Source organism: Phytophthora cinnamomi (genome assembly GCF_018691715.1).
Source record: "Phytophthora cinnamomi strain GKB4 chromosome Unknown Contig29, whole genome shotgun sequence".
Lineage (NCBI taxonomy): Eukaryota > Oomycota > Peronosporomycetes > Peronosporales > Peronosporaceae > Phytophthora > Phytophthora cinnamomi.
Genome location: NW_027150962.1, coordinates 549,627 through 577,237, shown reverse-complemented (window position 1 = coordinate 577,237; position 27,611 = coordinate 549,627). Strand labels below are relative to the sequence as shown.

The 27,611-nt window shown below is 58.1% G+C and overlaps 15 protein-coding genes across 17 annotated transcripts; 10 read left to right on the top strand and 5 right to left on the bottom strand.

Annotated features, from left to right (window-relative positions):
* Positions 1 to 824: 824 nt before the first annotated feature.
* On the bottom strand, positions 825 to 1,289 carry IUM83_10029 (uncharacterized protein; the record flags this gene model as incomplete). Its single annotated transcript, XM_067934509.1, has 2 exons — positions 825 to 1,210; positions 1,286 to 1,289. The coding sequence occupies 2 exons, from the start codon at positions 1,287 to 1,289 to the stop codon at positions 825 to 827; spliced, it is 390 nt and encodes a 129-aa protein (XP_067793374.1).
* Positions 1,290 to 3,713: 2,424 nt separating this feature from the next.
* On the bottom strand, positions 3,714 to 4,470 carry IUM83_10028 (putative carbohydrate-binding protein; the record flags this gene model as incomplete). The annotated part of the gene is made up of 2 exons (XM_067934508.1): positions 3,714 to 4,330; positions 4,422 to 4,470. The coding sequence occupies 2 exons, from the start codon at positions 4,468 to 4,470 to the stop codon at positions 3,714 to 3,716; spliced, it is 666 nt and encodes a 221-aa protein (XP_067793375.1).
* A 1,254-nt stretch (positions 4,471 to 5,724) lies between these two features.
* On the top strand, positions 5,725 to 6,462 carry IUM83_10027 (Regulator of rDNA transcription protein 8; the record flags this gene model as incomplete). 2 transcript variants are annotated; one of them, XM_067934507.1, is made up of 1 exon in its annotated part: positions 5,725 to 6,462. In XM_067934507.1, one exon carries the CDS (start codon positions 5,725 to 5,727, stop codon positions 6,460 to 6,462), a length of 738 nt encoding a protein of 245 aa, XP_067793340.1. The 2 variants fall into 2 exon arrangements, with proteins under 2 accessions (XP_067793340.1, XP_067793341.1); XM_067934506.1 differs by having other exon boundaries at positions 5,851 to 6,462.
* Positions 6,463 to 6,678: 216 nt separating this feature from the next.
* On the top strand, positions 6,679 to 7,428 carry IUM83_10026 (Dynein beta chain; the record flags this gene model as incomplete). Its single annotated transcript, XM_067934505.1, has 1 exon — positions 6,679 to 7,428. One exon carries the CDS (start codon positions 6,679 to 6,681, stop codon positions 7,426 to 7,428), a length of 750 nt encoding a protein of 249 aa, XP_067793342.1.
* A 169-nt stretch (positions 7,429 to 7,597) lies between these two features.
* IUM83_10025 (Homogentisate 1) lies at positions 7,598 to 8,446 on the top strand (the record flags this gene model as incomplete). Its single annotated transcript, XM_067934504.1, has 1 exon — positions 7,598 to 8,446. The coding sequence occupies one exon, from the start codon at positions 7,598 to 7,600 to the stop codon at positions 8,444 to 8,446; it is 849 nt and encodes a 282-aa protein (XP_067793274.1).
* A 289-nt stretch (positions 8,447 to 8,735) lies between these two features.
* Positions 8,736 to 9,488, top strand: IUM83_10024 (Kinesin protein; the record flags this gene model as incomplete). Its single annotated transcript, XM_067934503.1, has 1 exon — positions 8,736 to 9,488. One exon carries the CDS (start codon positions 8,736 to 8,738, stop codon positions 9,486 to 9,488), a length of 753 nt encoding a protein of 250 aa, XP_067793369.1.
* A 304-nt stretch (positions 9,489 to 9,792) lies between these two features.
* Positions 9,793 to 10,566, top strand: IUM83_10023 (Kinesin protein; the record flags this gene model as incomplete). Its single annotated transcript, XM_067934502.1, has 1 exon — positions 9,793 to 10,566. One exon carries the CDS (start codon positions 9,793 to 9,795, stop codon positions 10,564 to 10,566), a length of 774 nt encoding a protein of 257 aa, XP_067793373.1.
* Positions 10,567 to 10,876: 310 nt separating this feature from the next.
* Positions 10,877 to 11,638, top strand: IUM83_10022 (Kinesin protein; the record flags this gene model as incomplete). Its single annotated transcript, XM_067934501.1, has 1 exon — positions 10,877 to 11,638. One exon carries the CDS (start codon positions 10,877 to 10,879, stop codon positions 11,636 to 11,638), a length of 762 nt encoding a protein of 253 aa, XP_067793343.1.
* A 1,711-nt stretch (positions 11,639 to 13,349) lies between these two features.
* On the top strand, positions 13,350 to 13,662 carry IUM83_10021 (Protein Ric1; the record flags this gene model as incomplete). Its single annotated transcript, XM_067934500.1, has 2 exons — positions 13,350 to 13,543; positions 13,614 to 13,662. The coding sequence occupies 2 exons, from the start codon at positions 13,350 to 13,352 to the stop codon at positions 13,660 to 13,662; spliced, it is 243 nt and encodes an 80-aa protein (XP_067793370.1).
* Positions 13,663 to 13,773: 111 nt separating this feature from the next.
* Positions 13,774 to 15,393, bottom strand: IUM83_10020 (the record flags this gene model as incomplete). Of its 2 annotated transcripts, none has more annotated exons than XM_067934498.1 (1): positions 13,774 to 15,393. In XM_067934498.1, one exon carries the CDS (start codon positions 15,391 to 15,393, stop codon positions 13,774 to 13,776), a length of 1,620 nt encoding a protein of 539 aa, XP_067793372.1. The 2 variants fall into 2 exon arrangements, with proteins under 2 accessions (XP_067793372.1, XP_067793371.1); XM_067934499.1 differs by having other exon boundaries at positions 13,774 to 14,697.
* Positions 15,394 to 16,285: 892 nt separating this feature from the next.
* IUM83_10019 (Plasma membrane protein) lies at positions 16,286 to 17,218 on the top strand (the record flags this gene model as incomplete). The annotated part of the gene is made up of 1 exon (XM_067934497.1): positions 16,286 to 17,218. The coding sequence occupies one exon, from the start codon at positions 16,286 to 16,288 to the stop codon at positions 17,216 to 17,218; it is 933 nt and encodes a 310-aa protein (XP_067793245.1).
* Positions 17,219 to 17,777: 559 nt separating this feature from the next.
* IUM83_10018 (Zinc-finger containing protein) lies at positions 17,778 to 18,257 on the bottom strand (the record flags this gene model as incomplete). The annotated part of the gene is made up of 1 exon (XM_067934496.1): positions 17,778 to 18,257. One exon carries the CDS (start codon positions 18,255 to 18,257, stop codon positions 17,778 to 17,780), a length of 480 nt encoding a protein of 159 aa, XP_067793244.1.
* Positions 18,258 to 20,739: 2,482 nt separating this feature from the next.
* Positions 20,740 to 22,368, top strand: IUM83_10017 (START-like domain; the record flags this gene model as incomplete). Its single annotated transcript, XM_067934495.1, has 1 exon — positions 20,740 to 22,368. The coding sequence occupies one exon, from the start codon at positions 20,740 to 20,742 to the stop codon at positions 22,366 to 22,368; it is 1,629 nt and encodes a 542-aa protein (XP_067793460.1).
* A 1,097-nt stretch (positions 22,369 to 23,465) lies between these two features.
* IUM83_10016 (Glucan 1) lies at positions 23,466 to 25,837 on the top strand (the record flags this gene model as incomplete). Its single annotated transcript, XM_067934494.1, has 2 exons — positions 23,466 to 23,748; positions 23,841 to 25,837. The coding sequence occupies 2 exons, from the start codon at positions 23,466 to 23,468 to the stop codon at positions 25,835 to 25,837; spliced, it is 2,280 nt and encodes a 759-aa protein (XP_067793243.1).
* Positions 25,838 to 26,005: 168 nt separating this feature from the next.
* On the bottom strand, positions 26,006 to 27,532 carry IUM83_10015 (Zinc finger, RING/FYVE/PHD-type; the record flags this gene model as incomplete). The annotated part of the gene is made up of 1 exon (XM_067934493.1): positions 26,006 to 27,532. One exon carries the CDS (start codon positions 27,530 to 27,532, stop codon positions 26,006 to 26,008), a length of 1,527 nt encoding a protein of 508 aa, XP_067793459.1.
* Between the last annotated feature and the right edge of the window lie 79 nt (positions 27,533 to 27,611).

Genomic DNA, 27,611 nt, shown 5'->3' with positions numbered 1-27,611 from the left:
ACCGTGCTACGATCTAATGCATCGCCTATGGTCTAAAAGCAACGATATGAGCTCGACGCCATTCATCTCATCATCCGTTCGACCCCCAGCGCCCACACAAGGCATCGCTGCTCAAGAACTTACCTCTGATGAGGCGGTTAGCCAGTCCATTGCATCATTCCGTCCCTCTGAAAACCCAGCTTAAGGATCGGTCACGACTCAAAACCCTCCGCCAAAACCCAAGCCTGAAACACAAAGACCAAAGAAAAAGTACAAGACGCAAAGCGAACATGTTGCGGAAGGGATGAAACTTTTATCCAAGAGCATATCGGAGGTAGCCTCTGCAATTTCAAAGCCAGCAAGTGAAATCATCGCCGAGACCACGAACTAGCTGGTGCCGCAGACGCTTGCCGAAAGCCAGCAGCACCAAAACCAACTAACGATCCAACTTCTGGAACACCAACAGCAGCAATCGAAGGCAATGCAGTTGATGTTAGCCCAACTCACGAAAATCAGCGAGAATCTACCCGAGAACAAGTGACATGATCCCATTCCGATTAGCAATTGCTATTCGTCGAACTGTCCGAGCGGATACTGAATCTGGCTCGTCATTGGAGTCATTGTTGGTAGGCTCGATTGCTTCGTCAATTTCAGTTCCGTCTCCCAGCAAAATGAAAATGTCATGCGTGACAACTGCGGCAGCAATAATGCGGCGTACTTTGTGCACTGTTTTATTTTCAGTCATAACGGTCTTCAACCTGCAGAACCTCCCTTTTAAGTGCCCAAATGCAATCTCCACTGACATTCTCGTACTCGAATGAAGTTTGTTAAAACGTTTCTGTCTATCAGACAGCCGTCCACCCTCCTCTCGCTCGATAAAAAGGTGTGAGTAACCACGGATAGAGTGTGTAGCCGGAATCTCCGATCAAATGTGTCTCGACGGGCATTTTTGTGCGCACTAGACTACTTGACGGTGCAAAATTCCAAACCTTTTTATCAGACCAGGAGCCAGGATACATATCAATCGCCATACACTTTAGGCCCGTGTCAACTATGGCTTGCATGTTGATTGCTGTGTAGTCCTTCCGGCAGTAGTAGCCTTCGTAGTCTGCAGGTCGTTGAATTTGAAACAACGAGCCGTCTACAGCTCCAATCACCCCGGGGATACCTTGCTTGCGCTTAAATCCATGTTTTATTCGCCTCCAGTCACCCAAAATGTCCGGAAACTTCACTACTTCGTCCAGAATGCCAACGAGAAATGCAGTTAGCTCGTCAACCGATTCAAACAGCACAGACTCATTCATACCCATCGATGATGCAGTGGCACGATACGTTCCGGATGACGCCAAGAAATACAAAACACCAGCGACTCGCTTGGCAAAACTGTGCTCTTTGTGTGTGAGGTTCTTGAACTCAAAATTGCGGGAGCGTAGGAACTCTAGCAACCCGAAAAAGGTCACTCTGTTGCAGCGAATGTTTTTTCGTAAACCAACCCTCTCCTCCTGGGTCTTCTATCAACTCGTCGATGTCCACGATCTCTGTCACGGTCAGGGGCTGAATTGGAGGAGCTCTACAAGAGGCCAGCGCCGCTCCAGCTTCCGCTGTCATCCCCGCGGCGCAGACACTCAGTGCTGCCGCCTCTGTGGCGTCCATCGGACGTTCGGACGATTTGATTTAACCAGACGCATTTTTGCTGTAACTACCTCCGGGAGGTAGTTAAACTTTAATTGTCTAGTTAAGTAGCCAATCGGAGGAGAGTCGGGTTATGGAGCGACTTAACTTAACCAGACGAAAAGCCCTGGCAAAGACGCTCTGACAGTTTTTGCAAAGAACCGTTGGTATATGGTACGTTCGCTACCAAATTATGTTCAAGACACCACATTGCGACACCCCATTATTTTCAGCCAATTGTCACGCGGTCTCGACAACCCATGTCATTAATAATGACATGGCTCATTATGGGGGTAGTCACTGTCCGCAGCAGCAAATAAAAAAACTTTTGATCAAAATGTTTATTGACCAATCGCGAGCAGAGAGCTTTGACCACCCCACTTTTTCTCTGAGCAGCAGCAGCCCAAGGCTTCAGTTGCCACGCCTTACTGCGCGCCAAAAGGCGCTGCGAGAGCTGCGCGCATTTTTAGTCATTGTGCCAGGGGACTCTCTTTCGGACTGCTTGCGCTGATGCCTTGCGGTGCGCCTTTAGAATCGCGTTGTAGCAACGCTAGCTGCACACAACCCGATCAAACGAGCCCTCGGCGTCGAATGACACGATTATGGATAGACAGACCTAATGAATGCTCTGTTAGCAATTGTCGGATCATAGGAGTCTTCAGCGGTGGTATTCTCATCGCGGTGGCATGTCTTCACCTTGCACATGGCCATTGCGGCCATGTTGGATGTTTGGACTGCTAGAAAATAAAAGTCAGCTGCTGCTGTCGATCGACCGGAACGATTTCTCGTTCTGTTAGCGAAATTCTTTTTTGGCCAATCACAGCCCAGGGAAAAATCCGACTTGATGAATCGAAAAAAAAGGGAATTTGCAATTTGGTCAGGTGTTTGACTGGGAATTTGCAATTCGGGCTAATCAGTCAGGACTTGTGAAACTTAGAATTATAACACTCCTAAAATTAGAATAGCTAACCTGCAGCCATGCAACCGACCACTCCACAACATATAGAATGCAAGTCATGGAACTACCGGAAACCTCATCCGCATCACTGCCACCGAAGCAGATCCGTGTGTTGCTAACACTGCTCACGAATTTGCTCGCCAAGGGCTACTCGAGCAAAAACGCGAGGGTCTCAAGGAGACTATGGCGGCCACTGTGAACAACGCAGTATCGCGCAACGCTGGCCTTCAGCTCCTTGATGCTGGGGAATTCCATGCCAACGGCAAGCTCCACAGCATCGTCTGCGTCCTCCATGACGAGGACTTCTTGCCTGGAAGCGAAAATATGTTGTGGAGTGGTGGATGGGCGTCGGTTGCATGGCTGCAGATTAGCTATTCTAACTTTAGGAGTGTTATAATTCTAAATTTTGCAAGTCCTGACTGATTAGCAAACACCTGGCCGAATTGCAAATTCCCAGTCAAACACCTGACCAAATTGCAAATTCCCCCAAAAAAAACTGAGCTGCTGGAGCAACCCCTAATAGGGGTTGTACCGAAGAATGAGGGGGGGGGGGGCAGTCCCAACGGATTAATTGCGTGCGCGTAACTTGCCTGGGCGCAATCTTCGCGCCACATCAGCCTGAATGATGTCGACCCCGCAACTTTGACAGGAAGTTTGGTGCGAAGCAGCACCAAAAAAATGAAATTTATGAAGCTTGTTCGCGTAATTTATTCTCGGTGTGACGCGTAGTGTGCCTTTTTGTGCCTTTGTCCATGGCGCAAATGAAGGGGTGACCCCTTGGCGACCTATACACGCACTTAACTACGAAATCACACACCATTGTGTGAATCTAACACCGATCATTAATTTTTGGTCTGGTTCGCAACGAGCTTCACAAATCTCTGACCCGCCCGCAGTTGTTCGGTGTATACTCCGAGCATTGCTCGCCGATCGCAGTTGTCGACGACAACTATACCGGTAACGACACTCTTGGGAGTCAAATGATGGACGACGCGGCGAAGCGCGATGCGCAACGCGTGTGTATATTTGCGGGTACACCGGATTGTCAGTGTGTATTCACACGCACGATGACCTGGTTTCTCAGGGCTTCAAACGTCTCGGCCGTCTAGACGAAGTTAGTCTTCGCCTCGCTTAGGTCCGTGCCAGTTGTGCTACGCGCAACCACGGCGCCCGCATCGCGTATAATAGTGTCGTTGCTGGAGAAGCTGGACATCTCCGTTGTGGGCGGCGACGGTACCTCATCCTCCGCGATTCCCTCGCTCGCCGCTTGAACAACCAGGAAGAGCATCCACATGCCCAAGGCAGCGATGACGAGGATGGTGACCACCAGGACCGCGCTCGATCCGGTGTCGCCAGAGTCCGCGGCCGTAGCCTCCCCGCCCGCGCTGCTTGCCTGAGATGACAAGGACCCCGCTCGCGAGGTCGGTGCAGACGGCGTACCAGCAGCAACTGACGTGGTCGAGTCCTTTGTGCTCCCGCTGCCAACCGTGTTATTTGTAGAGCTGCTAGTAGCGGTGCTACTGCCTGAGCTCGAGAAAAAGACGTCGCTGCAGTCGGTGCCAAACGGACACGAACCGCTCACCCTCACGTAGCAAGAATTTCCGTCGAAGAGCACGCACGGTGGACATTCTTCCTCAGTTACAACGCAGGGCACGGACTGATCGCCACCCTCGTAACAAGTCTTGACGGCGGCGCACTGAGACGCCTCGTTCGCTGCGTCGGCTGCAAGAAGCAAAAGCGGTGATGTGTGAAAAGGTACTTTCAAACTTACATCCCAGTCGCAGCGTGGAAACCAATGCGAGCCTACACGTACTTGCTGCGGCAAGAAGCGCGGCAATGGCAATCGTAAGTCTCGCAGTCATGGGCCCTCTATGGATACGCACGAAGTGTTTTCGTCACAAAACGACATCTACAGCAAACTGTAACCATGTCAAGGTGACTCATACCAGTACCAAGCGTACCGTAAACCACGGGTTCGTTGCACCATTCGTAAAAAGTTCCTGTCCTAAAATTCTGAATTTTTTTATGGCGTAAAAACTACAAATTTGCGAATTTGAGGAAATGATTATCCTTTTTATACAAATATGAAGATAAAGACGGTGTGTCACCCCCATATATCTGATCTCTGCACCGTTTTTGCCGAAAACCTGACAGTTTTCAGACTGAACATGTGGTTTAAGCCCTTGTTCAGATGGGGCACCCATTCCACAACTAAAAATGGTTAGGGGTAGAGTTGACTAGCCAGACAAGCCCAACCTCCAAAGAACGTTGTGCTCAGGCTTGTCCAAGCTAACTCTTGCCCGCAGACAGAGCTTGGCCGTGGCGCTGAGCACGTCAAGGGTCTCGTTGATGTAGATCACAGCGCGAGGCCTTGAAATGCCCAACGCCATGGCCGCTTGGCCCATCGTTCCTGAAAGAGCACTGTAAGCGCCACGCACTTGATGACAGGGTTCTTGCAGGTAGGTCCGGGCTCGTTAACCCACTCAGCGTGCACCAGTTCGTACATGTAGATGCGTAGGAATGAATTCTTGTCACCTTTCTGTGGAACCAGCCCGTTCCAGGGGTGCGTAGCGCTCGCTCGAAGGTGCAAGATGGAAATGTCATGGTGGTCGTGGGCGGCGGGCGTACGCCGCGCTGATCGGTCGTTGTTATCGAACTTACACAAGCTCCCAATACTACCGCCGTCACTGTTGCTGTGATATCGTCCATAGCAGAAATGTGCTGAGGCTGTTCCCAGAACAAGTGTTTTCGGAACGCGAACTTTTCAAAGTGGTACGCTGTACCGTTTTGGACTAGCCAATAAAAATGCGAGTTGGGAGACGGTACGTTCGCTACACCATATTTACGTTCCAGGCACCACATTGCGACACCCCACTCTTTTCAGCCAATCGCCACGCGGTCTCGACAACCCATGTCATTATCAATGTGTTTGCTCTGCTTCAGCCCTCCTCGCCTGTACCATCATCGCGACTAAGCCCTAATAAGACGGCGACGGAGGCAGCGAGCACTCGCACATATTCTGCGTATTTCCCGCTGCCTTCATGTCCACCTACGTCGTGCAGGGCCTGGCCTACTTCGTCACGCACCCGCGGCTGTGGCTCACGACGCTGTGCCCGCTGCTGCTGACGCTGGTGGTGGCCATCGCGACCGTCGTGGTGCTCTTCTCCATGGCGCTGGTGCCGCAGGCCGACGGCCTGGAGGACGCGGGCGTGACCGCGTGGCTGGCCTGGCTGCTGGCCGTCATGCTGGTGCTCGTGGAGATCTTCCTCGTCACGCTCATCTACAACCTCGTGATCATGGGCTGCTACCAGGACAAGGTCTTCGAGCAGGTCATGGTGGCGCGCGGCTTCAAGGACATGGTGGAGGACGAGGAGCGCCACGCCGGCTGCGCGCGCGCCTGCCGCTCCTGCTGTCGCGTGAGCCTCTGGTTGCGCCTCGTGCTGCTGGTGCTGACGCTGCCGCTCAACCTGCTGCCGATCGTGGGCTCCGTCATCTACGCGTGGCTCAACGGCACCATCCTGGCCTGGGAGTACCATTTGCTCTACTTCGAGTTCAAGAACTTCTCATACGGCCAGCAGAGGGCCTTCATCAACGAGCACAAAGTAGAGTACTCGTCCTTCGGGATGCAGGCTCTGCTCATGGAGATGATCCCCGGCGTCGGGTCCCTCTTCGTCTTCACCAACACGGTGGGCGCCGCGCTATTCGCCGCGCACCTGGAGGAGGAGGAGCGCGAGCGTGGAGCGATGCAGGGAGGGGGCGTGCAGCCCAGCTGGGACCACAACAACAACAACAACCACAACAACAACGCCAACGCGTACAGCCACGGCTACGCGCCGTCCGGCGGCATGGTCTAATGAGGCGAGCGATTCGCGCTTAGAAAGTATCTATTGTCGATAATGAAGAGCAAGCCGCGAGCGCCATTCAACGAGGGCGTGTGTGTATCGGAATGGAGGCAGCCACCACGAGCGGTGCTGCCTGTTACCTGTATCGCTTTTTCTGACCCGATATCGCTGTTCGCCCGATCGCTATGTATCCGCTCATTTTCCAATTCGCCGAGTCTCAGCCGCAGCATGTCGACGTACGTGGCTCAAGGGCTTGCCTACTTCCTGGCGCACCCTGCACTATGGCGCATGACAATTTGCCCCGCGCTCCTGACCGTCGTCGTGGGCATGACGACGGTCATCGTGCTGCTGGCTGCCGCCATGTATCCACAGGAGCAAGGGCTCTATGACGCCGGGGTGCCTGAAGGACTCGCGTGGGTGCTGGCCATCATGCTGTGCCTCGTGGAGAGCTTCGTGATCGTCATGGTCTACAGCCTCATCTGCCTCGCCTGCTACCAAGACAAGGTGTTCGAGTTCGTCATGCGCCAGCAAGGACACGAGGAGCTCGTGGCCAACAAGCGCCGGCACGCGTCGTGCATCCGCATCTGCACCAGTTGCTGCCGCGTGAGCGTGCTGCTGCGCCTCGGACTGCTGGTGGTCTCCGTGCCGCTCAACGTGGTGCCCGTGGTGGGCAACGCCATGTACGCGTGGCTGAACGGCCAGCTAGTGGCCTGGGAGTATCACTTGTTCTACTTCGAGCTCAAGAACTACTCGTTCGAGCAGCAGCAAGCGCTCATCAGCGAGCGGAGTCTGCAGTACACGCTCTTCGGCGCCCAGGCGCTGCTGCTGGAGATGGTGCCGGGCATCGGGGCCGTCTTCATGTTCACCAACACAGTCGGCGCGGCGCTCTTCGCCTCCAACATCGAGAGGGAGGAGGCGGCCAAGCGCCCGCACGTGCAGCAGCAAGAGGAGACCGAGTCGTACCGCTCGCTCGTGTAATTCATACCCAGCAGAACCTGCATGTAAGCGCACAACATACCTAAAGCATTCAAGAAATCATCACCACCGACGTGGGTGTCGCCGTCCAGCGGCGTTCCAGTCGCCTCATCCATCCACAGAGACAAATCTCCCTCGTCTGGTCATTCGACATCCGATCCGCAGCCTCCCCATGTCGACCTACCCGCTGCGCGGCATCCTCTACTTCCTGGGGGACCGTCACCTGTGGCGCCTGACGCTCTGCCCCGTGCTGCTGACGGTGGCCGTAGCGTTCGGCGTGGCCATCACGCTCTTCACCTTGACGCTGCACCGGCAGGAGCGGGCGTTGTACGACGCGGGACTCTCCTCCTTCTTCGCGTGGCTCATAGCGGTCATCTTCGTGATCGTCGAGGTGTTCATCGTCACGGTCGTCTACGGACTCGTGTGTCTCGAGTGGTTCAAGGACAAGATCTTCGCGCACGTCCTGATCGAGCGCGGCTACCGCGAGCTGGTGGAGAACGAGGAGCGGCACTCGCCCTTCCTGCGCGTGCTCACGTCGTGCTGCCGCGTGAGCGTGATGCTGCGCCTCGGGCTGCTGGTCGTCACGCTGCCGCTGAACATGATCCCGGTGCTGGGCAACGTCACGTACGCGTGGCTCAACGGCACGCTCATGGCGTGGGAGGCGCACCTGTACTACTTCGAGATGAAGGCCTTCGACTTCGAGCAGCAGAAGGAGGTCATCGCGGCACGGAAGCTGCAGTACTCGTCTTTCGGGATGCAGGCGATGCTGCTCGAGATGATCCCGATCGCCGGCGCCATCTTCATGTTCACGAACGCTGCAGGTGCCGCGCTGTTCGCTGCCAGCATCGAGAAGGAGCTGGAGAAGCAGGAGCAGCGCAAAAACAGCAAGTGGAGCTGGAGCAGCAAGAACAAGGAGAGCAAGAGCAAGAAGAGCCACGAGAAGGCTATTGACATGGACAAGGTGCCGCTCGTCAATAAGCTCGGTGCGTACGTGCCGCCGTACGGAAGCACTTCCAAGTAGCCTGAGTTGCTAGGAGGACAATTGCTTGGGATGTGAAGACCTACCCAAAAGTGAAATGGAGAAGCATTTGTTCATGCTGCACAAGTTTTCTCGTACAATACCAATGAATGCTTCCTCAGAGAGCCTTGTGCTCGAGCAAGTCTCCAAATCATGGCAAAAAGCTGTTTACTGGACAAGCTGAATGATTAGCACCGTCCCATCGACTACTGGTACAGGTACGAAGTGAGCTGTATAACTCCTGGGCATTTACCATTTCGCCGCCTACAAGCTGATATACCGCCAGATACAGATGGTAACATACGCGCTTCGAGGCATCACGTACTTCGTACGCCATCCAGCACTTTGGAAGGAAGTGGCATTCCCGCTGCTGCTCACAGTGTTGTACGGCGTAGCGGCCGCATACTTCTTGTTCTTCCACACATTTTCACGACAGCAAGATTGGCTTGACGACAAGAACATCCCAAAGCATCTCGCAACGATTTTGGCGCTATGTATCGTTGGAGCGGAGATCTTCGTGTCCACCATCATATACGGCGTCGTGTGCGTGGACTACTTCGAGCACAAGATCTTCGGCTTCGTGCTGAGAGACCGCGGCCTCGGTGCGCTGCTCGATGGCCGAGAGCACCGCTCGACTGTGGTGCTTGTGTGTACGTCGTACTTCATGTCGAGCTGTGCGCTTAAAGTCATTTCGCTGCCGCTGCACTTGATACCGGTACTCGGCAGCATTGTGTATGCTTGGCTCCACGGAGGCGTGCTGGCCTGGGAATACCACCACCTTTACTTCGAGCTCAAGGGATTCACTCTACGACAGCAGCAGCGCTGGATGAGGCGCTACAAGACTCAGTACAGCACCTTCGGCCTGCAAGCCATGCTGCTGGAGATGGTCCCGTGCGCAGGTCCATTCTTCATCTTCACGAACACGTGCGGTGCCGCATTACTGGCCGAGGAACTGGAGCGTGACAACAAGAAGATCGACGAGGAAGACACGCTGGTCGACAGCGGGACCAATAGCGAGTGCGACGCAGTTAAGGTAGTCGTGTGACTAGACCACGAATTAGTCCGTGCCACGAGTTGCGTCACGGAACGAATACACGCCTCCATGTTACCTGTGCAAGCAGTGATTGTGCTAAGTTAACTTCACCTTGAGAGCCTTGCCTTCGTCCATGTGGAGAATGATTGAACGCGTCCCATCAACATCGTCGAGCACCGCAGACGTATCATCATCAGTTTGATGTCCTTGGTCGACAGCTCCAATATTACCGCTCGGTCGAGATACCAAGCGAACCAACCATTTGTTAATCCACCACCTCACCACCTCCACCTCTACAGTAGTGTTTGGCAGCAAAATGGTAATGTTCGCGTTCCGAGGCATCGTGTACTTCGTCTGCCACCCAGCGCTCTGGAAGGAGGTGGCGTTGCCGCTGCTTCTCACGGTGATCTTTGGCGTGACGGCCGCGTACTACCTGTTCAACCACACACTGTCCCGTCAACAGGATTGGCTGAACGACAAGGACATCCCGAAGCAGTTCGCCGAGTCGCTCGCTCTGAGCATCGTCGTGATGGAAATCTTCGTGTCCACCGCCCTCTATGGGGTCGTGTGCATCGACTACTTCCAAGACAAGATCTTCGCCTTCGTGCTGCAGGATCGGGGCCTCGGTGACATGTTGGAGGGCCGAGAGCGCCGCTCAACCGCCGTACGGGTCTGCACGTCGTACTTCTTGTCGCGTAGCGCGCTTGGGGTCATCTCGCTGCCGCTGCACTTGGTGCCAGTCCTCGGCACTCTCGTGTACGCCTGGCTGCACGGCGGCGTGCTGGCCTGGGAGAACCACAGCTTCTACTTCGAGCTCAAGGGCTTCGGCCTGCGACAGCAGCAGCGCTGGATGAGGCGCTACAAGGTCCAGTACAGCCACTTTGGCGTGGAGGCGCTGCTGCTGCACATGGTGCCGTGCGCAGGCCCGTTCTTCATCTTCACCAACGCGTGCGGCGCGGCGCTGCTGGCTGAGGAGCTGGAGCGCGCCAGCCGCGGCGGCAAGAGGAGCGAGGTCGACGAGGAGGAGGCGACGCTGCTCGACAGCGAGGGCAGCGGCGAGTTCGCCATGTACATGTGCGACGAAGCGTAGTCTACCAGTAGCAGGACATGTACGTTGTAGTCCAGCGGAACGTTCACCGCACAGGAGGCGTCTGTGACGTGTGAGCGCGGATCTGATTCGATTGCTCCCTCGTCGCATGCAAATCACTTGCGGCGCGTCATCACGCGAAAAGTATCCAACCAAAGAGTCCTGGCTCCGAATCAATTTGATCTCTCACCCAGGCACAGAAAATGGTCTCGACGCTCGCCACTCGTTCGGCGCCCAGCGTGGCGCCATTCCCCAATTCGGCGGTCGCTGTGCACAGCTCGATCAAGACTCAGCAGCAACACCAACAACTGCCATGCCGTTCTACGCGCTGAAGGGCGTGGCGTACTTCCTGGGCCACCCGCACCTGTGGAAGCAGGCGGCGTTCCCGCTCCTGCTGACGCTGGCCTTCAGCATCTTCTCCGTGTTCGCGCTCTTCGCCTGGACGCTGCGCCCGCAGGAGAGCTGGATGGCCGACAAGGGCCTGCCCTCCGTGCTGTCGTGGATCTTCGCCGTCATCTTCGTGGTCGTCGAGATCTTCCTGGTCACGCTGCTCTACGCGTTCCTGGTGCTCGAGTACTTCAAGGACAAGATCTTCGCCTTCGTGCTGCGCGAGAAGGGCTACGCCGCGCTGGTGGACCGCGACACGCAGGAGTCGGCGGTCGTGCGCGTGTGCACGTCCTTCTTCCGCCTGGACGCCATCTTCCACGTCATCCTGCTCATCGTGTCGCTGCCGCTGCACCTGATCCCGGTCATCGGCAGCATCGTGTACGCGTGGCTGCACAGCACCTTCATGGCCTGGGAGTCGCACCTGTACTACTTCGACCTCAAGGGCCTCGGCTTCAAGCAGCAGCAGCGCTGGATCCGCGAGCACAAGTTCACCTACAGCAGCTTCGGGTTCCAGATGCTCCTGCTCCAGATGATCCCGCTCGTGGGCCCGCTCTTCATCTTCTCCAACACGTGCGGCGCCGCACTGCTGGCTATCAAGCTCGAGCGCGAGGGCGGCGACAAGTGGGTCGCCGAGGAGGATGACGAGGCCCTGCTGGCCAACAAGAAGGCCCCCTACGGCACGGTCTAAAGTGGGTAGGCGTTGTATGTACGCAGACAGCAAGGGTAGAGCCTGGCAGAAAGTAAGGAGAGAGTAATTGTTGCCAGTGAATAAATATCCCCTCACGTAAGTCGTCAGCAGTCCATGTTGGTGTCTTCAAGGTGTCGCACCCATGGCGATCTTTCAGCAGCATCCATGTCAAAGCGCGGCTTTTTATTGGCGCAAAATTTGGGTTGGATATCTAGCCAATGGTGGAATTCATGACGGACTGATATTCGCCAGCCAATCGGTGGCCGCGCCGGTGTACCCACCCGCCTGATTTGTGAAAATAGTCCCGGTTATAGTCCCGATGACGGGACACAAAACGCAGTGTGGATTGCGAAGATAATCAATTGTCCTGGCGATACAGCGCGGCAGACACAGCAGCTGCCTGCGTTGCTAGCGGCGATGTCTCAAGCGCGGTCCCGCACGTCGGCGTCCACGTGGTTGCGCGCATTTTCCGCCCCAAAGAATCAGATGGCGAGCACAATGTGGAATGCCAGCAGCGCTGCCACTCCGCTTTTGTGACAAACAAAGAATCTCGGCGATGGATACAAATGGCGGCGCCTTTCACAGCGCGCGGCGATTGGCCCGCCGCACTCACATGTTAGCCATTATGCGCCAATCCCGCGCGAGCCATCATTTTTGCAGCTGGCCCCCATCCCCCCTCCCTTGAAGCCCGGATCCATACTGAAACCAAGAGAGAAGGAACAGATAGGTTGTCACCCACGCCGAGCGAGATATCCTTCCAGCAGCACCGATCACTTTCGATTTTGCCTCGCGTGAAGAAGTCCCCCACCAGCGCCAAGATGCCGATTACCTGCGGAGACATCCCTCGCCTGATCTGCTCGGTCATCATCCCGCCCGTCGGCGTGTTCTTCCAGGTCGGCTGCACCAAGGACCTGGCCATCAACTGCCTGCTCACCGTGCTCGGGTGCGTCCTCCTTTGCCACTCCGCCGCCCTGTCGCTTTAAGCACCGCCTAACCGTTGTTGCCGTGCGTTTCCACAGCTACGTGCCCGGCGTCATCCACGCTGTCTACATTCTGATCAAGGAATAGGCGGCGCCACATTGAACGAAAAGATGTGGCGCTGAGCTCGCTCGCTGTGCTCAGAGCGACAGCGGTCTCCTTTCAGTCGGCGCGGGAAATACCAGAAAAAATATGAGAAACAAGCGCTGTCGGCGTGGATAGAGAGGCGAAGAGCTTCGTGCAGTCGGGCGGCCAACACAGATCCGAGTCTGCTCTCTCGTACAGTGGCGTTCGGCACTTGGCTTCTCGTGGTTTAGACACTGCTGCCATGGGGACACCTTTCCGTACATTGAAGAGGAGTTCGGGTTGTTATCAACTCGTTCTCTCTAAACAGTGGCGGGAAGAGGTCCCGGTGTGCTGCAGTGTCAACGCGAGTCGCACAAGTGCGCGGACGTACATTGAAGAGGAGGGTGGACGACGGCTACGCCTACCCGTCAGGCGCGCGATGTTCTCTTTGCCTTTTCCTCCGGGGAGGTCTTCTGCCAGTTTTTGACACAGACCAACAGTTAATATAGAGACCGGCTCGCTCGGTCTTATTCCCGTTTCTTTTACTTTTGTCTCTCGCCAGTTGAGTTCGTCACTTCACGTCATGTTAACGGTCGGATCCGAGTCGACGAATTGCACTCGGAAGAGATCTATCGCCGCTTGCAGTTTCCGTCTCGAGTGCAGCACGATGGGCCACGCAGTGGACGACGCCGACAACTGGTTCGAGGGCGACGAGCGCCGCTCCTCGTCGAGCACATCGGACTTCAACTGGGACAAGACTGCGCGCTTGATCTGCGCGGTGCTCCTGCCGCCACTCGGAGTTTTCCTGCAGACCGGTTGCAACAAGGACCTGGCGATCAACGCCCTGCTGACGCTGTTCGGGTGCGTGAAGCATGGGGAGGGGATGAGGGTAAACTTGAGGATTTTGATGAAGCTATTGTGGTTGTGCCAGTTACGTCCCGGGGATCATCCACGCCGTGTACGTCATCTGCGTGAGTTAGCTGCAACACCCAAGTAACAGGACGGGGCTGATGCCCCCAAGGCAAGAGCGAATTCCAAATTGAAGTTCCATTCACTGATGCTGAAGCTGTTGGATCTCTCGATATGCCTTATCAAAAGCCACAAAGGCAGCCAGCGAGCTTCTTCTTGACCTCAGTGATGATCAACTCAGCTCGAGAGTCGAGCTCGCTCCACATGCTCAGCACGGACGCCGGACCCACGATGGAGGCAACGGCGTATACTTGGTCTCCTTCAACGTCGTTCGGGCTCAAATTCGAAGCGTAGAGCAGTAGAGAGCCACCTCCCGAGGCATTCACCTCTCGCACTAGCCGCTTCGTCAACTCGTTCATGTCCACGTGATGGTGGTGTCGAAGCATCGTCTCGTCCAATGTCGAAGTGGGGCACGTAAGGCGAAACGCCACCGTCGTGGCTTGCCCTGAGGTCATGGCCAGCGTCTCAAAGCGCTCGTCGTCGTCTAACTTTGCCAGGCTAGCTGCACGGGCCGACTCGCTCCCGTTTTCCAAATCATCAGCTCCTATCGACAGGCAGACTTCGAGACTTTCGAGAGCTTGGGCCTCGTCAAAGTGTTCCCCGTTACTGGCGCTGTTGCTGCTAAATCCAATCACGACAAACTGCGTCTTGGGTGTCGACTGCCACAAGCCCGCGTTCTCGACCTCCAGCCGCCGCTTGCCGCTAAGCTGCACCACGAAGCGATACTTGGGCAACTCAGCAACGTACATGACTCCCTTGGCGCGCAGCGTGCCCTTCGGCAAATGGTGCTGGATCCAGTCGTGCATTGCCGCCAATGACGTCGGCGCAGCTCGTTCATACGCTACAGAGGCAAACGCCTGCGACTGCGCCACCTCCTCCATCACCACCACGTCCTTCCCTCTATCCACACGCAGACGACTGGGCGCAGGGGTCACCGAGCCATTCAACGCGCTCAGCCCCGTGTTCCACTGCGCCTGGACATTCTCATGGCTCACTCCGCCGTTAAATACATCCTCCGGCGGAGCAATGTCCAGCACGTGCGGCAAGTACACTTGTCCGTGATCCGTCTCGTACACGCGCGCACTGGGCGCGTACTTCTTAACCACCACTCTTGCCGCCTGCAGCCTCTCCTCATCCATGAGGTCCACCTTGTTCAGCAGCACCACGTCGGCGCATTGCAGCTGGCAGATGGCCACGGCGCAGGGTTCGACCCCGTTGAGAGCGTCCTGGGCCACGGCATCGCCGTCCACCACTGTGACCACCGAGTCCAGCCGCGCTCGTGTCATCTTGCCGAACTTCTCCTGCACGGCGGCCACGAGCTGCGTGGGGTCTGTGGTGCCGCTGGTCTCCATCACGAGGTAGTCCACGCTGCCCAGCGCCGCGGCGTCGCCCTCGTCGTCATTGAGCACCTGCCACACGGCGTCCTTGAAGGCGGCCAGGCTGCTGTTGGGGTCGGCCCGCAGCTGGAAGAGCTTGTTGCCGCCGGCCGACAGCTGGCCGCCCACCAGCAGCGCGTCCACGTTGATGGCCGCCAGGTCGCTCACGGCGCAGGCCACGCGCAGGTTGAGCTTGTGCTGCAGCACGTGCTGCAGCAGCGACGTCTTGCCCGCGCCCAGGAAGCCCGTGACGATGGTCACGGGCAGGCGGCGCTTCTGGGCGTTGCGCGCGAGCAGCTGGCGCTCGGCGCCCAGGCACAGGTTCACGCGCGTCGCCGCCAGCGCCAGCTCCGAGGAGGTCTCCATTATTGCGCTTGGGGCGATGTGATTGGCGGAAAACATGTGAATGTTCTAAGATGTACAGATTTAGATCGGGGTTGAAGCAGTTTGGAACGGGACAAAAAGTTGCCGCCGTTGCCGTTGCGGGTGATTCCGCGCCATGTCCCGGACGGGAAGCGCCCACTACGCGGCGTCCAGTACATGGGTCGTTAGACATCATGCGTTGCTGAGAGTTGCCGCTGTGGTGCAGTGTGCAATCGGCCTTCTTCTCGCCACGACTCGCTCCATTTCACGACCACGAGACAACAGCCGCGATGGCCATCACCTGTGGAGACTGCCCGCGCCTGATCTGTTCGATCCTGCTGCCGCCGCTCGGCGTCTTCTTCCAAGTTGGCTGCAACAAGGACTTCGCCATCAACTGCCTGCTCACACTGCTCGGGTGCGTTGGACGTAATCTTGCCCCTTGTCCTTTAGGGCATTTTTTTTTATATGGCTTTTTGCTGATGAATGACAAACCGTGACTGCAACTGCTGCATCTGCAGGTACATTCCCGGGATAATCCACGCGGTGTATATAATTGTCAAGGAGTGATCGAGCCGATAAGTTGGCTGAGACCAGCGCCACTTGCCGGCAAGCCAGCGACTGGTCCTAGGAATATTTTTGTCGGGGGTTGGTGGAGTCCTTCTCCATCCGACAAGAACGAGTAGCTTCCATCTCTCTCGTGCACTAAGCGCCTCACCTTGAAGCGTATGAATACAAGCAGCGAGCAACAACTAGCTGGACTTGACTTGACCTCGAACGAACTTGCACGTCTGTCACCATCATTCCTTTTTCGGGGCGCGTCGACCGTGTTCACCAGTCCGACTTGGCTTCTGTGTGTAGCAGTCTCCACAAGTGTCCAAGTTTCCTTATCTCTACAATGGACGAGCCCTTGGTCCCCGGGGGCGTGATGCTGCTCATCTGCTTGGGTGTGACGGTCTTCATGCAGTGCAGTTTCTTCGCCGTAGCCTACACGTGCCAATTCGACAAGGTGACGGACCTGGCGGGCGCGCTCAACTTCATCGTGCTGGCGGTGCTGTCGCTGGTGCTGCAGGGCGTGTACAACGCGCGTAGCATCGTGGCCACATGTCTGCAAGTTGCGTGGGCGCTGCGCCTCGGCTCCTTCTTGCTGCTGCGCGTGCTCAAGCGCGGCAAGGACGAGCGCTTCGACGAGATGCGCGCCAACTGCGCGGCCTTCTTCGGCTTCTGGGTGTTCCAGATCCTCTGGGTCTTCCTGGTCTCGCTGCCGGTGGTGCTGGCCAACTCGAGCGGCGACCAGACCGACCACAGCTTCGGTGAGGCGCGAGACATCGTGGGGATCGCCGTGTGGACCGTCGGCATGGCGGTCGAGTACACCGCGGACGCGACCAAGTCAGCCTTCAACGAGGACCCCAAGAACAAGGGCAAGCTGCTGCGCTCGGGCGTGTGGAAGTACTCGCGCCACCCCAACTACTTCGGCGAGATGCTGTGCTGGGTGGGGGTGACCGTGCTGGCCAGCGCAGCCTTCGGCGGAGGCGAGACATGGTTTTACTACGTGAGCTGCGTGAGCCCCGTCTCCACCTTCCTGGTGCTCATGTTCCTGTCGGGGGTGCCGCTGGCGGAAGATCGCTACGACGAGCGCTTCGGGCTGGACGAGGCCTACGTCGAGTACAAGCGCTCGACCAGCCCGCTGGTGCCACTACCACCAGCGATCTACCGCCCGTTGCCGCAGCCCGTCAAGCGCTGGTGCTTGTTCGAGCTGGAGCGCTACTCGCGCAGGCTGCGCGACACGGAGCGCAAGTCGCCGCCCACCACCTACCAGGCCATCTCGTAGTAACGCCCTCCTCTGACATAAGTACATGTCTAGGTAATGGCGCAAGTGTCCCTGTTACATGCCCGTACGTCGGACTGGAGCTCCTCCCGGCAAGTTCAGCTTTCTGCGACGTGTGGCGAAAGATCCAGTCGCTCGACCCAACGACCACGGGGACGTTTGCAAGACGCAACGTCGCCAGATGGAGGCGGCCAGCTCCTTCCTTCGTTTCCTCCACGTGGGCAACTGCAACGGCAACCGAATAAGAAAAGCAAGATCCATTCCTTCCTTAAGAAAAAGCTAGGGCAAAGAAAACTGCATGGATGGCGAAAAGCTGGGCAAAGCGATGCTCTGGGAGTCTCTGGTCTCTCGTGTGGGCCGCGGTCGGTCGCTGGCTGGCGCTTCGGGCCTCCGTCCTAATATTACATCCACCGCGCGACGCCGGCCCCCAGCGCGTCCGCTCGTGCTCCGTCTCCAGCCGCTCGGTCGTCGACTCGAGCGCGGCTCCCCGCGCTGGCGACCCGCCAAGTCAGCACTTGACTGATGGCGGGCCGTCCGTCGGCCTCTCTCTCTCAGCAGCAGCTTACAGCTTCTCGAGCTTGCCGAACTGGCCGCCGCCAGGGTTGCGGCGCGCCAGCTCGGCGCGGTCCGCCGCCTTGAAGTCGAAGCTGCAGTTGTGCTGGTCCGCGTACCGGTGGCCGCTGCAGAACACGTAGCCGCAGCGGCACTCGATGGCCGTGAGGCCCACCTTCTTCTTGCACTCCCAGCAGCGCTTCTTGTTCTTCTGCACGAGCTTCTCCGCGGGCTTCTGGGCCTCCTCGGCCGCCGCCGCCACGTCCTTGGGCGCCGCGCTCTGGTTGTCGGCGCTCTCGGCGGGCGCCGCCGTCTCCAGCGTGGCCGCCTCGTCCACCTTCTGCTCCGCCGCGCGCGGGGACTGCGCCGCCGCCTGGCGGTCCGACATGGTCTTCTTCCAGCACACCGAGCACATGCCGCCGCTGCCGGGCGCGCCGAAGAAGCCGCAGCCGTTCAGGCACAGCTCCGCGCTCTCTCGCTCCTGCTGCATGGCTGTGTGGAAAGTGTTGTGTCTTGCGCTAGTGTAGTCGGTCGGTAGCAAGCGCTCGGGAGAAGCCGCTCGCCTGTTGTGCAATCGCTTGCTCGCTGTAGCAGACGCCCCGCAGTCGCCCCGCTTGCTTGTTCCCCACCCAGAGAAACGATGAATGTGTTGGGGGGCCTTTCCTGCGGTTTCTCGAGACTCGGGAGAGAGGGGGCGAGATTTCGGGTTTATTTAGGATTCAGTATGGAGACAGCCCTACCCGCGTCTAGGACGGACAGGGGTTCAGTTTGGCATAGTGAACCCGAGACCAGCCTCGCGTTCTGAGAAAAACAAGCGCCGATTGGACGAAACTCAAACTAGAAGAAGCTAGAAACAGATGCACATCCTGCGCCACCAGCAAAAAACCACATCAACGGCGCCGGAGTCGTGCAGACACTCTACTGGCGTCGCTGGTCAATAGGCTTTGCACTTGCCAATAAGCCGTCGCTATGTAATTCTCATGGTTTACATTGGCCGCAAGTCCCAGTTCCCTGCGGTTGTGCAATCTCCATCGAGCGCGTTGAACATACGAAACATCCACAGCCGTTCCTACCATGCTTTGAAATGTGCGTCACAGCAAGCTGTTATTTTACATCGAAGGTGACTGCAGCATGCCGACTGTTGTTTTGTCCCTGTTGTTTCTTGTTCATATCCAGGAAGCAACCTACATTTTGCAACTGGAATTTCAGATTGCGCAATCTGAAAAATTTCTCGTGGTGAGAGCAAGCACTAATACTGCAGCTTTGCTTGAAGGTTGCGAGTTCCGTTGGGGGCTTCATTCCTCGTACACTATAAATGAGCCGGCTGGCTTCACTTCCTCGAAAGCGTCGGGAGCCTTATCGTTCGCTGCAGAATTCCGCCCTGGCTTTTTGTAAACTCCTGTTTGAAGTTGTAAATTTCGGCTAGGTACGAGCGATCTTGAAGTTGAAGGCAACTCTATACATATTCACTTTTGGTGGTGCTGCTCAGCTTACCGGGGCTTGTCGTTCGTAGCTACAGAGTGAGATTGCAAGCTAGGACCATCATACAGAGCCTGGCGAGCTCCAGCAGTGGATAGGTGCCGCTTTGGGCGACAGCGCCGGCGGCAATTAAACAGAAGAGGCTGTAGGCAAGACCGCCAAAGGTCGATTAGTGAAATGGAGTAAGTGAGCAGCCCATGTACATCCATCCACCGTCTTACGTAATCTAGGGGCACATTGAGGGCTACGAGCACCTAGTAGGAAATACTTCGGAATATGCTGTGAGTTGAGGTATTTAGGGCTCGTAGTTACAAATTGTGCACATTCAGAGGCTGGTGCGGTCTGCTCGATTCATGCATGGTTCGAGGGCTTTGCGAGGGCAGCATCAAACAACTTTTTTCAGGCTCACGACCAACCTGAAACTCCCATCTTCTTATTCCAATTCATAGACGTTGCTGTGCTCGCCAAGCTGCGTGAGTTGCAAATGCCATAAGTCAAGTCCTGAGCACCTGTCTTACAGACGCGCCTCCAATTACAGCGTCGCCGTGGTTGGATTGTAAGGTAGCTAATTCCCGCTGTACTCGCCGTTTTGGCGGATTTGGCAAACTTTGACTGGGGCCCGCTGCAATGCGCAGCACAAGGAAGTTGGAGTTCGATGCTCTAAGCTGAGTCCTCATCGTTTCAACCTCGACATAGGCCGACACGAGTCCATCAAGTGCATCGGTTTATTACATGTATTCTGCCACCGTGAACCAAGCGATGCAACTTTTTGCGCAGCAGTGGTCTCGTTGAAAAACGCAGACTCTCTTCTAAGGAATTGTCTGTATACGCGTGTCCTAATACCACCATGAAATTTTACTTGATGCGGTTAACGCCGTTCACACTCAGGGCGGGCGCTGCATGTTCAGTTTGTCCGCGCGCAGCACACCAGAGCTTCTGTGACGCGATGCTGCTCCTGCGCCGTCCCTCCTCTCCGAAGTGAGATTGCAGTGTTCAGTATTCCATCGAAAACTGCAACCTGCGTATCGCCTCCTCCGACGGCAGTGCCAATGCGCAGCACCGAGTCGGCGGCCGGGAGTTCTGAACTGTACTATCCACGCCATGGCAATTCATGCTCCATGGTCGGAGCTGATACAGGTTCCCGCCATTCGGAACCTGGTCTCGCCCAGCAGCTCCGTACATCTACAGCGCCCCAGACTCCAGCATTGGGGGGGGGGGGGGGGGGCTTTGCCTAAATACAATGTCCATACACTGTGCTGCACATGCGTGCGTACGCCTATGAGACCATCGCGCCGTCGCCGCTGCTTGGGCTGCTTGCGTTGATGCCCCTCGATCGCGCCAGAAGCAGCTGGCGCACATCGGCACCCGCAGCAATCCTCCGCATACATCTCCTCAGTCAAGCGAACCCTGAACCCACCCGATCAGAGGCCCCTGCCCCAGCCTGTCAACGGGTGCGTGACACAACGAGCGCCACTTTGCCATCTTCCAGCGCCATGGCGTCGAGCGTGTCCGCCGTCCAGTTCAGCGCCGAGCGCCGCGCGCAGCTCGAGCGCCAGTGCGACGACCTGATCGACCGCGCGCTGGCGGCGCACCACAACTTCCACGCGTCCGCAAGCCTCGGCGCCTGGCAGCGCGTGCGCCGCCGCCACGCGCTGAACGTGTACAGGCCGCGCGCCGACGACGCGGCCGGCCCGTGCGTGCTGCTGGGCAGCGGCATCGTGCCCGGCACGCTGGACGACGCGCTCAACGGCCTGTACTGCGACTCGAGCGAGAGCCTGCGCATCTGCAAGAGCCTGCTGAGCGACAACTTCGTGGACGGCGCCGTGCTGCGCGTGTTCGAGGCGCGCGACCTGCGCGCGCCCATCGTGTTCGCCGGCATCAAGTGGTTCGTCATGCGCGGCTTCGCGGGCGCCAGCGGCCTGCTGAGCGACAAGGACATGCTCACGTACGAGCGCATGGGGCGCATCGTGGCCCGCGACGGCCAGTATTTCGCCTACCACGTGCTGCAGTCCATCGACCTGCCCGAGCGCCCGGCCAACCGCGAGCGCGGCGTGCAGCGCGTGGACGTGTCGTGGTGCTATCTGTACCGGCAGCTCAGTCCGGACTGGCTCGGCGTCTTCACGCTGGGCGACATGAACCTGTCCACGATGATCCCGCAGAGCATCTCGAGCTTCATCGCAGCCGAGCGGGTGCTCAGTGCAGGCAACTTCCTGCGCTGCGCCAGGGCCAAGCTCTTCTCCGCGCTGATGGCGGGCAGCGACGCGAGGAGGACGACGAAACAGGAAGGAGCGCCGCACTGCACCGTGTGTCTGTCGCCTCCGCCGAAGATGCTCGGGTTCGCGCACAAGGTGTGCATGGGCTGTCGACAGAAAGTGTGTCGGAAGTGTCGGCAGCGTTGCTTCGTGTTCCGGCTGCAATTGCGGTCGGCCAAGCCGGCCACGGAGTATTTCTGCAGGTTGTGCGTGGACAAGGTGACGCGGCCCGGAGGCGCCAAGAGCAGCGCAGGACTGGAAGAAGTGCACGACGTGTTGTGTCGCTCCGGGCTGGCGTCGTCCCGCTCGGGCGAGGTGGACGGCGTGCGGCTGGACAAGCTGGCGGAGTTCACGCGGCGCTGCCACGACAGCATCGCCATGGAGGAGGAGGACGGCATCATGTGGAACCAGGAGGAGCTGCTGGAGATCTCGCAGTTCCTCGAGAGCTCGAGCCACAAGTCGCGACGGCGCGAGCGGCGACACCGCAGTGGCTCGGCCCAGGCGACTCCGTCGAGCCAAACGTCGTCGAGACAGAGACACTGGAGCGGGGACAACTCGAGCAGCTCGGCCACGTCGACCGGGCTGCAGGAGTCGCCGCTGGAGGAGGTGCACAGCGAGCGCTACGACTACTCGGCGAGCCCCACGGCCGAGCACCTGTACGTGGAGGAGGAGTCCCGACACTTCGAGGAGCGGGGCGTGGAGTCCGGCCCGTGGACCGAGTGCAGCGGCCAGTGGACGGTGGTGTTCGACGAGGACCGGCAGGAGCACGTGCGGATCCTCGTGCCCGGGTCCGTGGAGCCCGAGTCGGCGCTGTCGTCGTCGCGCGTGCAGCCGAGACCGAAGGCCGTGTGCATTGACGAGCTGGACTGAGTTGCGTGTGGCTGTGGGTGTGCTGTGGTAGACCATGGTGATAGAGTGAGTTGTTGTTTAGCTACAAGTGCGTTGATGTGGGTAAAATATTGCACCTGAAGCAGACGCGAAGACGAGCTTGCGGGTGAGGCGGGCCTCATTTGTCTGTGGGTACATGTATAATACAGCAACGCGTTGCTGGGAGCAGTGGTGCGGCAACCGTGCCGTTGGGGTTGACTAACTGCAGTGACGGAGCGCTGTGGCCAGCCAAAAATGGTAACCACGATCTTACCCCTGCAGGATGGTGTCAGGTGGGATTAGTGATACATCAGGTTTGACTTGGCCTGAGTATGGCGAACCGTACTTTGGCTTGTCATCGCGAAGTCATCTGCTGCTTAATCGTTTGCCGCCTTTTTGCCGAGCGCGTTCGCGTCGAGCCACAGGTCACCTGCAAGTTGCCGCCGGCAAGCATGTTCTTGGCCGGTGGCGAGATTGCGGCCGTCCAGCAGGTCGCAGCGGCCCAGTCCATAATCGCCGCCTCCTGCGGGCTGATTCACGCACACCTGCGCCAAATCCCGGCGCGGCAACTTCACCCACCGAGTGAGCGTCCATCGCAACGGGACGACCGCTCGAAGTGAGCAATGGCTTCATAGCAGGACTCCTTCCTGCTGCTGCAGGAGGGTCACGCGCTTCTGGCTTAATTCCCGCGGGCAAGCAAGGCGTGAAAACTCAGCTCCACGGCCGACCTCATTTCCGTTTTCACTAGCTTTCGCGACGTCCGCGGCACCTCGAAGCTGTTGCTGGATAGAGACTGTCGAAAGCTCGACAGCCGGTCAGTGCGTGCGATCGTTTCCAGCGCTCTTCGAGCGCGCGGTTTGGGGTAGTCCGACCCTCTGCCCACACAATTCGCTCTCCTGCCCACGCCACGCCATTGCCTCGAACTCCAGTTCACGATTCGCAAGGAACCGAGCAGGCAACAGCTAGTACGTGGCAGAAAGTCGCACCCGAGGTGTTAAACTCCTCCTCCTCCAATGAGTTGCCAAGTGGCTAACCAACCACACCGTCGTCGCGTCGTGCGTGTTGCAGGTTAGAGGTTCGAACTCAGCTGCCCCCCGTGAATGGCAACCGCGGAGCAGGACCGCACCTACATCATGGAAGAGCGCACCAGTTCATTTGTCGAGTTGAAGAACGATACCCCCAAGAGCAAGGCAAGTGCGCGCCAACCGTCCAACCAGCGCTTGTCCCGCAGCAGGCAGAGCGCCAGCATGAGCCACAGTCAAAGCCAGAGCCACGCCCGCAGCCGCGTGCACTCGCACAGCGCCAAGCCCTACGCGGACGTGGACGCTAACGAGACGATCCTGCGCGCGAATGCGCCACCCAACTACACGGGAGGTTTCAAAGGTTCGTTCGTTCATCCACCATAAACGCAGTTTAGCACTAGCCTAATTTTTTTTATGACAGTGCTAACCGTGTTGCCGTCCGTTCACCTGCAGACATCATGAAGCAAATCAAGGCCAAAAACTACTACACGCAGCAGTTCCAGCGCATCCAGCAGCAGACCAACATGGGCCGCTCGCTCTTCTTCTCGAACGTGGCCCCCACTTTCTACGAGGCCAACTACCTGGCCATCGCCCAGGAGACGTCCGTGAACCGCGTGCGCGCGTGCTTCGGCATCGGCTTCGTGGGCCTCTTGGCGCTCTACATGAACGAGTGGCGCTCCAACAAGTGGGACGCGTCGGCCACCAACGGCCGCACGGACGCGGACGAGACCACCATCGTGGTCCTGACCTTCGGCGTGATGCTGCCGGCCCTGGTGCTCGGCATCCTGGCCACGTTCACGAGCCTGGGCCGCAAGTACCTGGAGAACGTGACGGCCGTCGTGTTCGTGGTGGTGGCCGCCATGATGATCGCCAAGAAGCCCGTGGAGAAGGCCAAAGGCCCCATCATCCCGCTGCTCATTCTGCTGATCCCGATCTTCGGCATCACGCGCATGCGCTTCGTCAAGTCGTGCTGCATCGGCTGGAGCATCTTCCTCGCCTACGGCATCGTCATGGCCAGCGTGCGCGACCACCTGCCCGAGCCCAAGACCTTCGACTCGTACACGGACATCTCGTACCAGGCCATCAACTACGGCATCACCGCCATCGGCGGCATGGTGTCGCAGTACCGCCAGGAGCTGCTGCGGCGCCGCAACTTCTGTCTGCAGCTGCCGTTCTCCGGCACCATGGACGCCGACGCCGTGGCCGAGATCAAGACCGACAAGTTCAGCAAGAAGACGCTCATGCACCGCTGGTCGCTCAAGTTCCGCCACCCGGAGGTCGAGGAGTGCTTCTACCGATACTGGTACCTCATCGACCCGTTCCCGTACGAGAACCCCAACTCCGGCTCGCTGCACCAGGGCGTGTTCCGCACGATCCGCTTCGCCATTTGGACGCTGCTGCTGAACCAGCTCGTGCTGCTGCTGCAGGACATCAAGTTCCTCAAGGTCAAGAAGGACAATTTGGTCGACGACAGCGACCTGACGTACGCGTTGGTGCTGCGGTTTGGCGTGACGGTGCCGCTCTACTTTTCAGCTGCGCTGTTCATGTACTTCATGGGCAAGGCATTTTACGCTCGCTGGGTCAAGGAGGCCGAGGACGCCAAGAACGCCGCTCTCACGAGAGACTCGATGGTTTCTGTCGGTGTCAAGCAGCCCAGCGGGGATGGCGACCGCAAGAGCGAAATTGTGACCGAAGCCAATGGATCGGCCGACGGCACGGCCCGCATGAAACTGGTTGTCGAAGCTGCCCAGATCAAGTATGCCACCAAGGACCGCGTCCTCGACGTACTCATTAACAAGGGCGGCTACGTGCGCTCGACACAGGTCTTCTCGTCCGTGGTGATTGCCTGCCACGTGTGCTGCATGGGCATTCTTCTGCTAGCTGTGTCCACAGGCCCGAACGTCGACGCGTACGAGAAATCGCACAACACAGCCCCCGGCCAGCCCAAGCCTGTGTACTACATGGGTTTCCTGAACGCTGTGCTGTTCGCTCACCGTTCCGGCTTCCGTGTACGCTTCATCTACGCGACGTACACCACGTTCGTCGTGGCCCTGGGTATCATCATCGCCGCCAGCAGCATGTCGCCGGACTATTACCAGCAGTACGCGGGCTACGTGTGCGTGATTTTCCTCATGGGCATGATGATCTCGCACGAGGAGGAGAGTCTGCGCCGCACGTTCTTCGTGCTCAAGTCGATCCGCACGCTCGAGTTCGAGGAGTGGTTTGGCGTCGTGCTGCGCATCCAAGGCTGGGTCAAGGAGCGCTTCCGCAAGAAGTTGCGCGAAGTCCGCTCCAAGGGCAGCAAAGATTTGGACGGCGCTCAAGTGGAGCCCTCTGCGCCGCTCATCAACACGTCAGCGCAGATGGCGATGGCCTCCAAGCTTGGTATGTACTCTCAGATGTTTAACATCCTCATCGCCGTGGTAGATGTGATCACCAGCAGCTTGTAGATAGAGGCTGGAGAGAGCACGTGTGTGTAGTGGATGTACTCAATTCAAAATGAAGACGCCATATTCTCAATCTCTACATGTTGCTCTAAGTAGTTTGCTCTATTCGTCGCTTGTGGTTAAGATACTTTTCAAAGGCTAGGATATGTCCCGACGCCGGAACCGTGTCACTTAGTCTAGCTCATCTACGCTAAAGAATTTCTGGTTGGGCACCGAAGTATCGTCGGAAGCGTAGCTTCGCGAAACCCGGCGGTCTAGCTTCTCGCGATCGGGTGGAGGCAGGGAGCTGCCTGGGTGGAAACCTTGCGTGTAGCTTTGCGTTCGCCGCGACTGGCTGCTGGCGTGGCCACTGCCGACGGTACTCTTGCTGAAGTCGGGCTTGAACCGGCCGGACTCGCGCAGGATGTCGGAGAAGTAGTCGAGCTCTTCCTGGTTCCACTGCATGTCCCTCGAATTGGCGAGGCTGGCCCGCTCGATGAACGTGGCGAGGCCGTCGAGGTTCTCGGGCAGGTCCGGAGGGGCCGGGAGCCAGGCGTCCGAGTCGACTTCCGAGAAATCGTGCGAGTGCGGCGACGACGACGGACTGCTGCTGCTGGGCTGGAGGCCGGAGTTGGACGTGGACATGGAGCTGGGCCCTGGCCCTGGCATGTTGTTGGTGGACTCGTTGAGGCTGCAGACGTAGAAGTTCGACATGGTGGGCCGCGTGACCTCCGAGATGCACTGCGAGCAGAAGCGCTCCCTCTCGGGCTTGCGCGTGCGCAGCTCTAGGCGGAACACGGTGCACCACTCGCGGCACTTCCTGCACGTGTTGCGGCGGCAGCCCATGCAGAGCTTGAGCGAGCCGCCCAGCACGTTCGGCTTCTTCATGCAGACGTCGCACGAGCTGCTGGTGGACGGGATCCGGTCGGCACTGTTGGCCATGCGCGCGGAGTACGCCTTCGCGCGCGCCACGAACAGCACGTTGCCTACTGCCAGCATCCGCTCGGCCGTGATGATTTCGCTCAGACTGCGTGGCAGCGTGCCGCCCATGGAGGAGTTGCCCATGATGAAGCAGCCCACCCACTCCTCCTGGACCTGCCGGTACAGATAGCACATGGAGAGCGAGGCGCGCGCCAAGTTGTGCTGCTGGTTAGCCGGGACCTCGTCCAGCTCGACCGAGTCCAGCACGCAGTAGACGAAGTACCTGCCCCGACGATCGACGATGCGGCCGATGCGCTGGTAGTAGAGCATGTCTCGGTCGTGGATGAGCGCAGCGGTGGTGGGCGTCTTGAGCGCCATCCACATGACGCCCGAGAACACGACGCTGCTGGTGATCGGGTTCTTCTCGAACACGTGCAGCACGCGCCCGTCCAGGAACTTGTCGGTGGTGACGCTCATAAGAATGCGCATGCTCTCCGTGTCGTCGCAGTAGGCGCCGCTGATCATGTCCTCGACGGAGCCGGGCATGACTCCGCTGCAAATGTACATGCGGCTATCCGCCTTGGATTTGCCGCGCTCCCTGTAAATGGTGAGCGACTTCTTCCGCTTCACGAGCTTCCAGTGCTTGGTGGACTTGGCCGAGCGCTTCTTGGCGTGGAACTCATCGTACGTGTTGAGCGCGCGCTCCACGAGGTCGTCGCTGGTCGACTCGAGCTGCTGCCGCCGCTGCTTGGAGAACTCGAGGCGCGGGATGCCGCCCAGAGAGCTGGTTGCGTCCATGGGCGCCAAAGTCTCAACTGCAAAGTGAGCGAGCACGGCGTGGCCATGCAACGCCAGCCTCGGCCACCCAGTGGCAGTG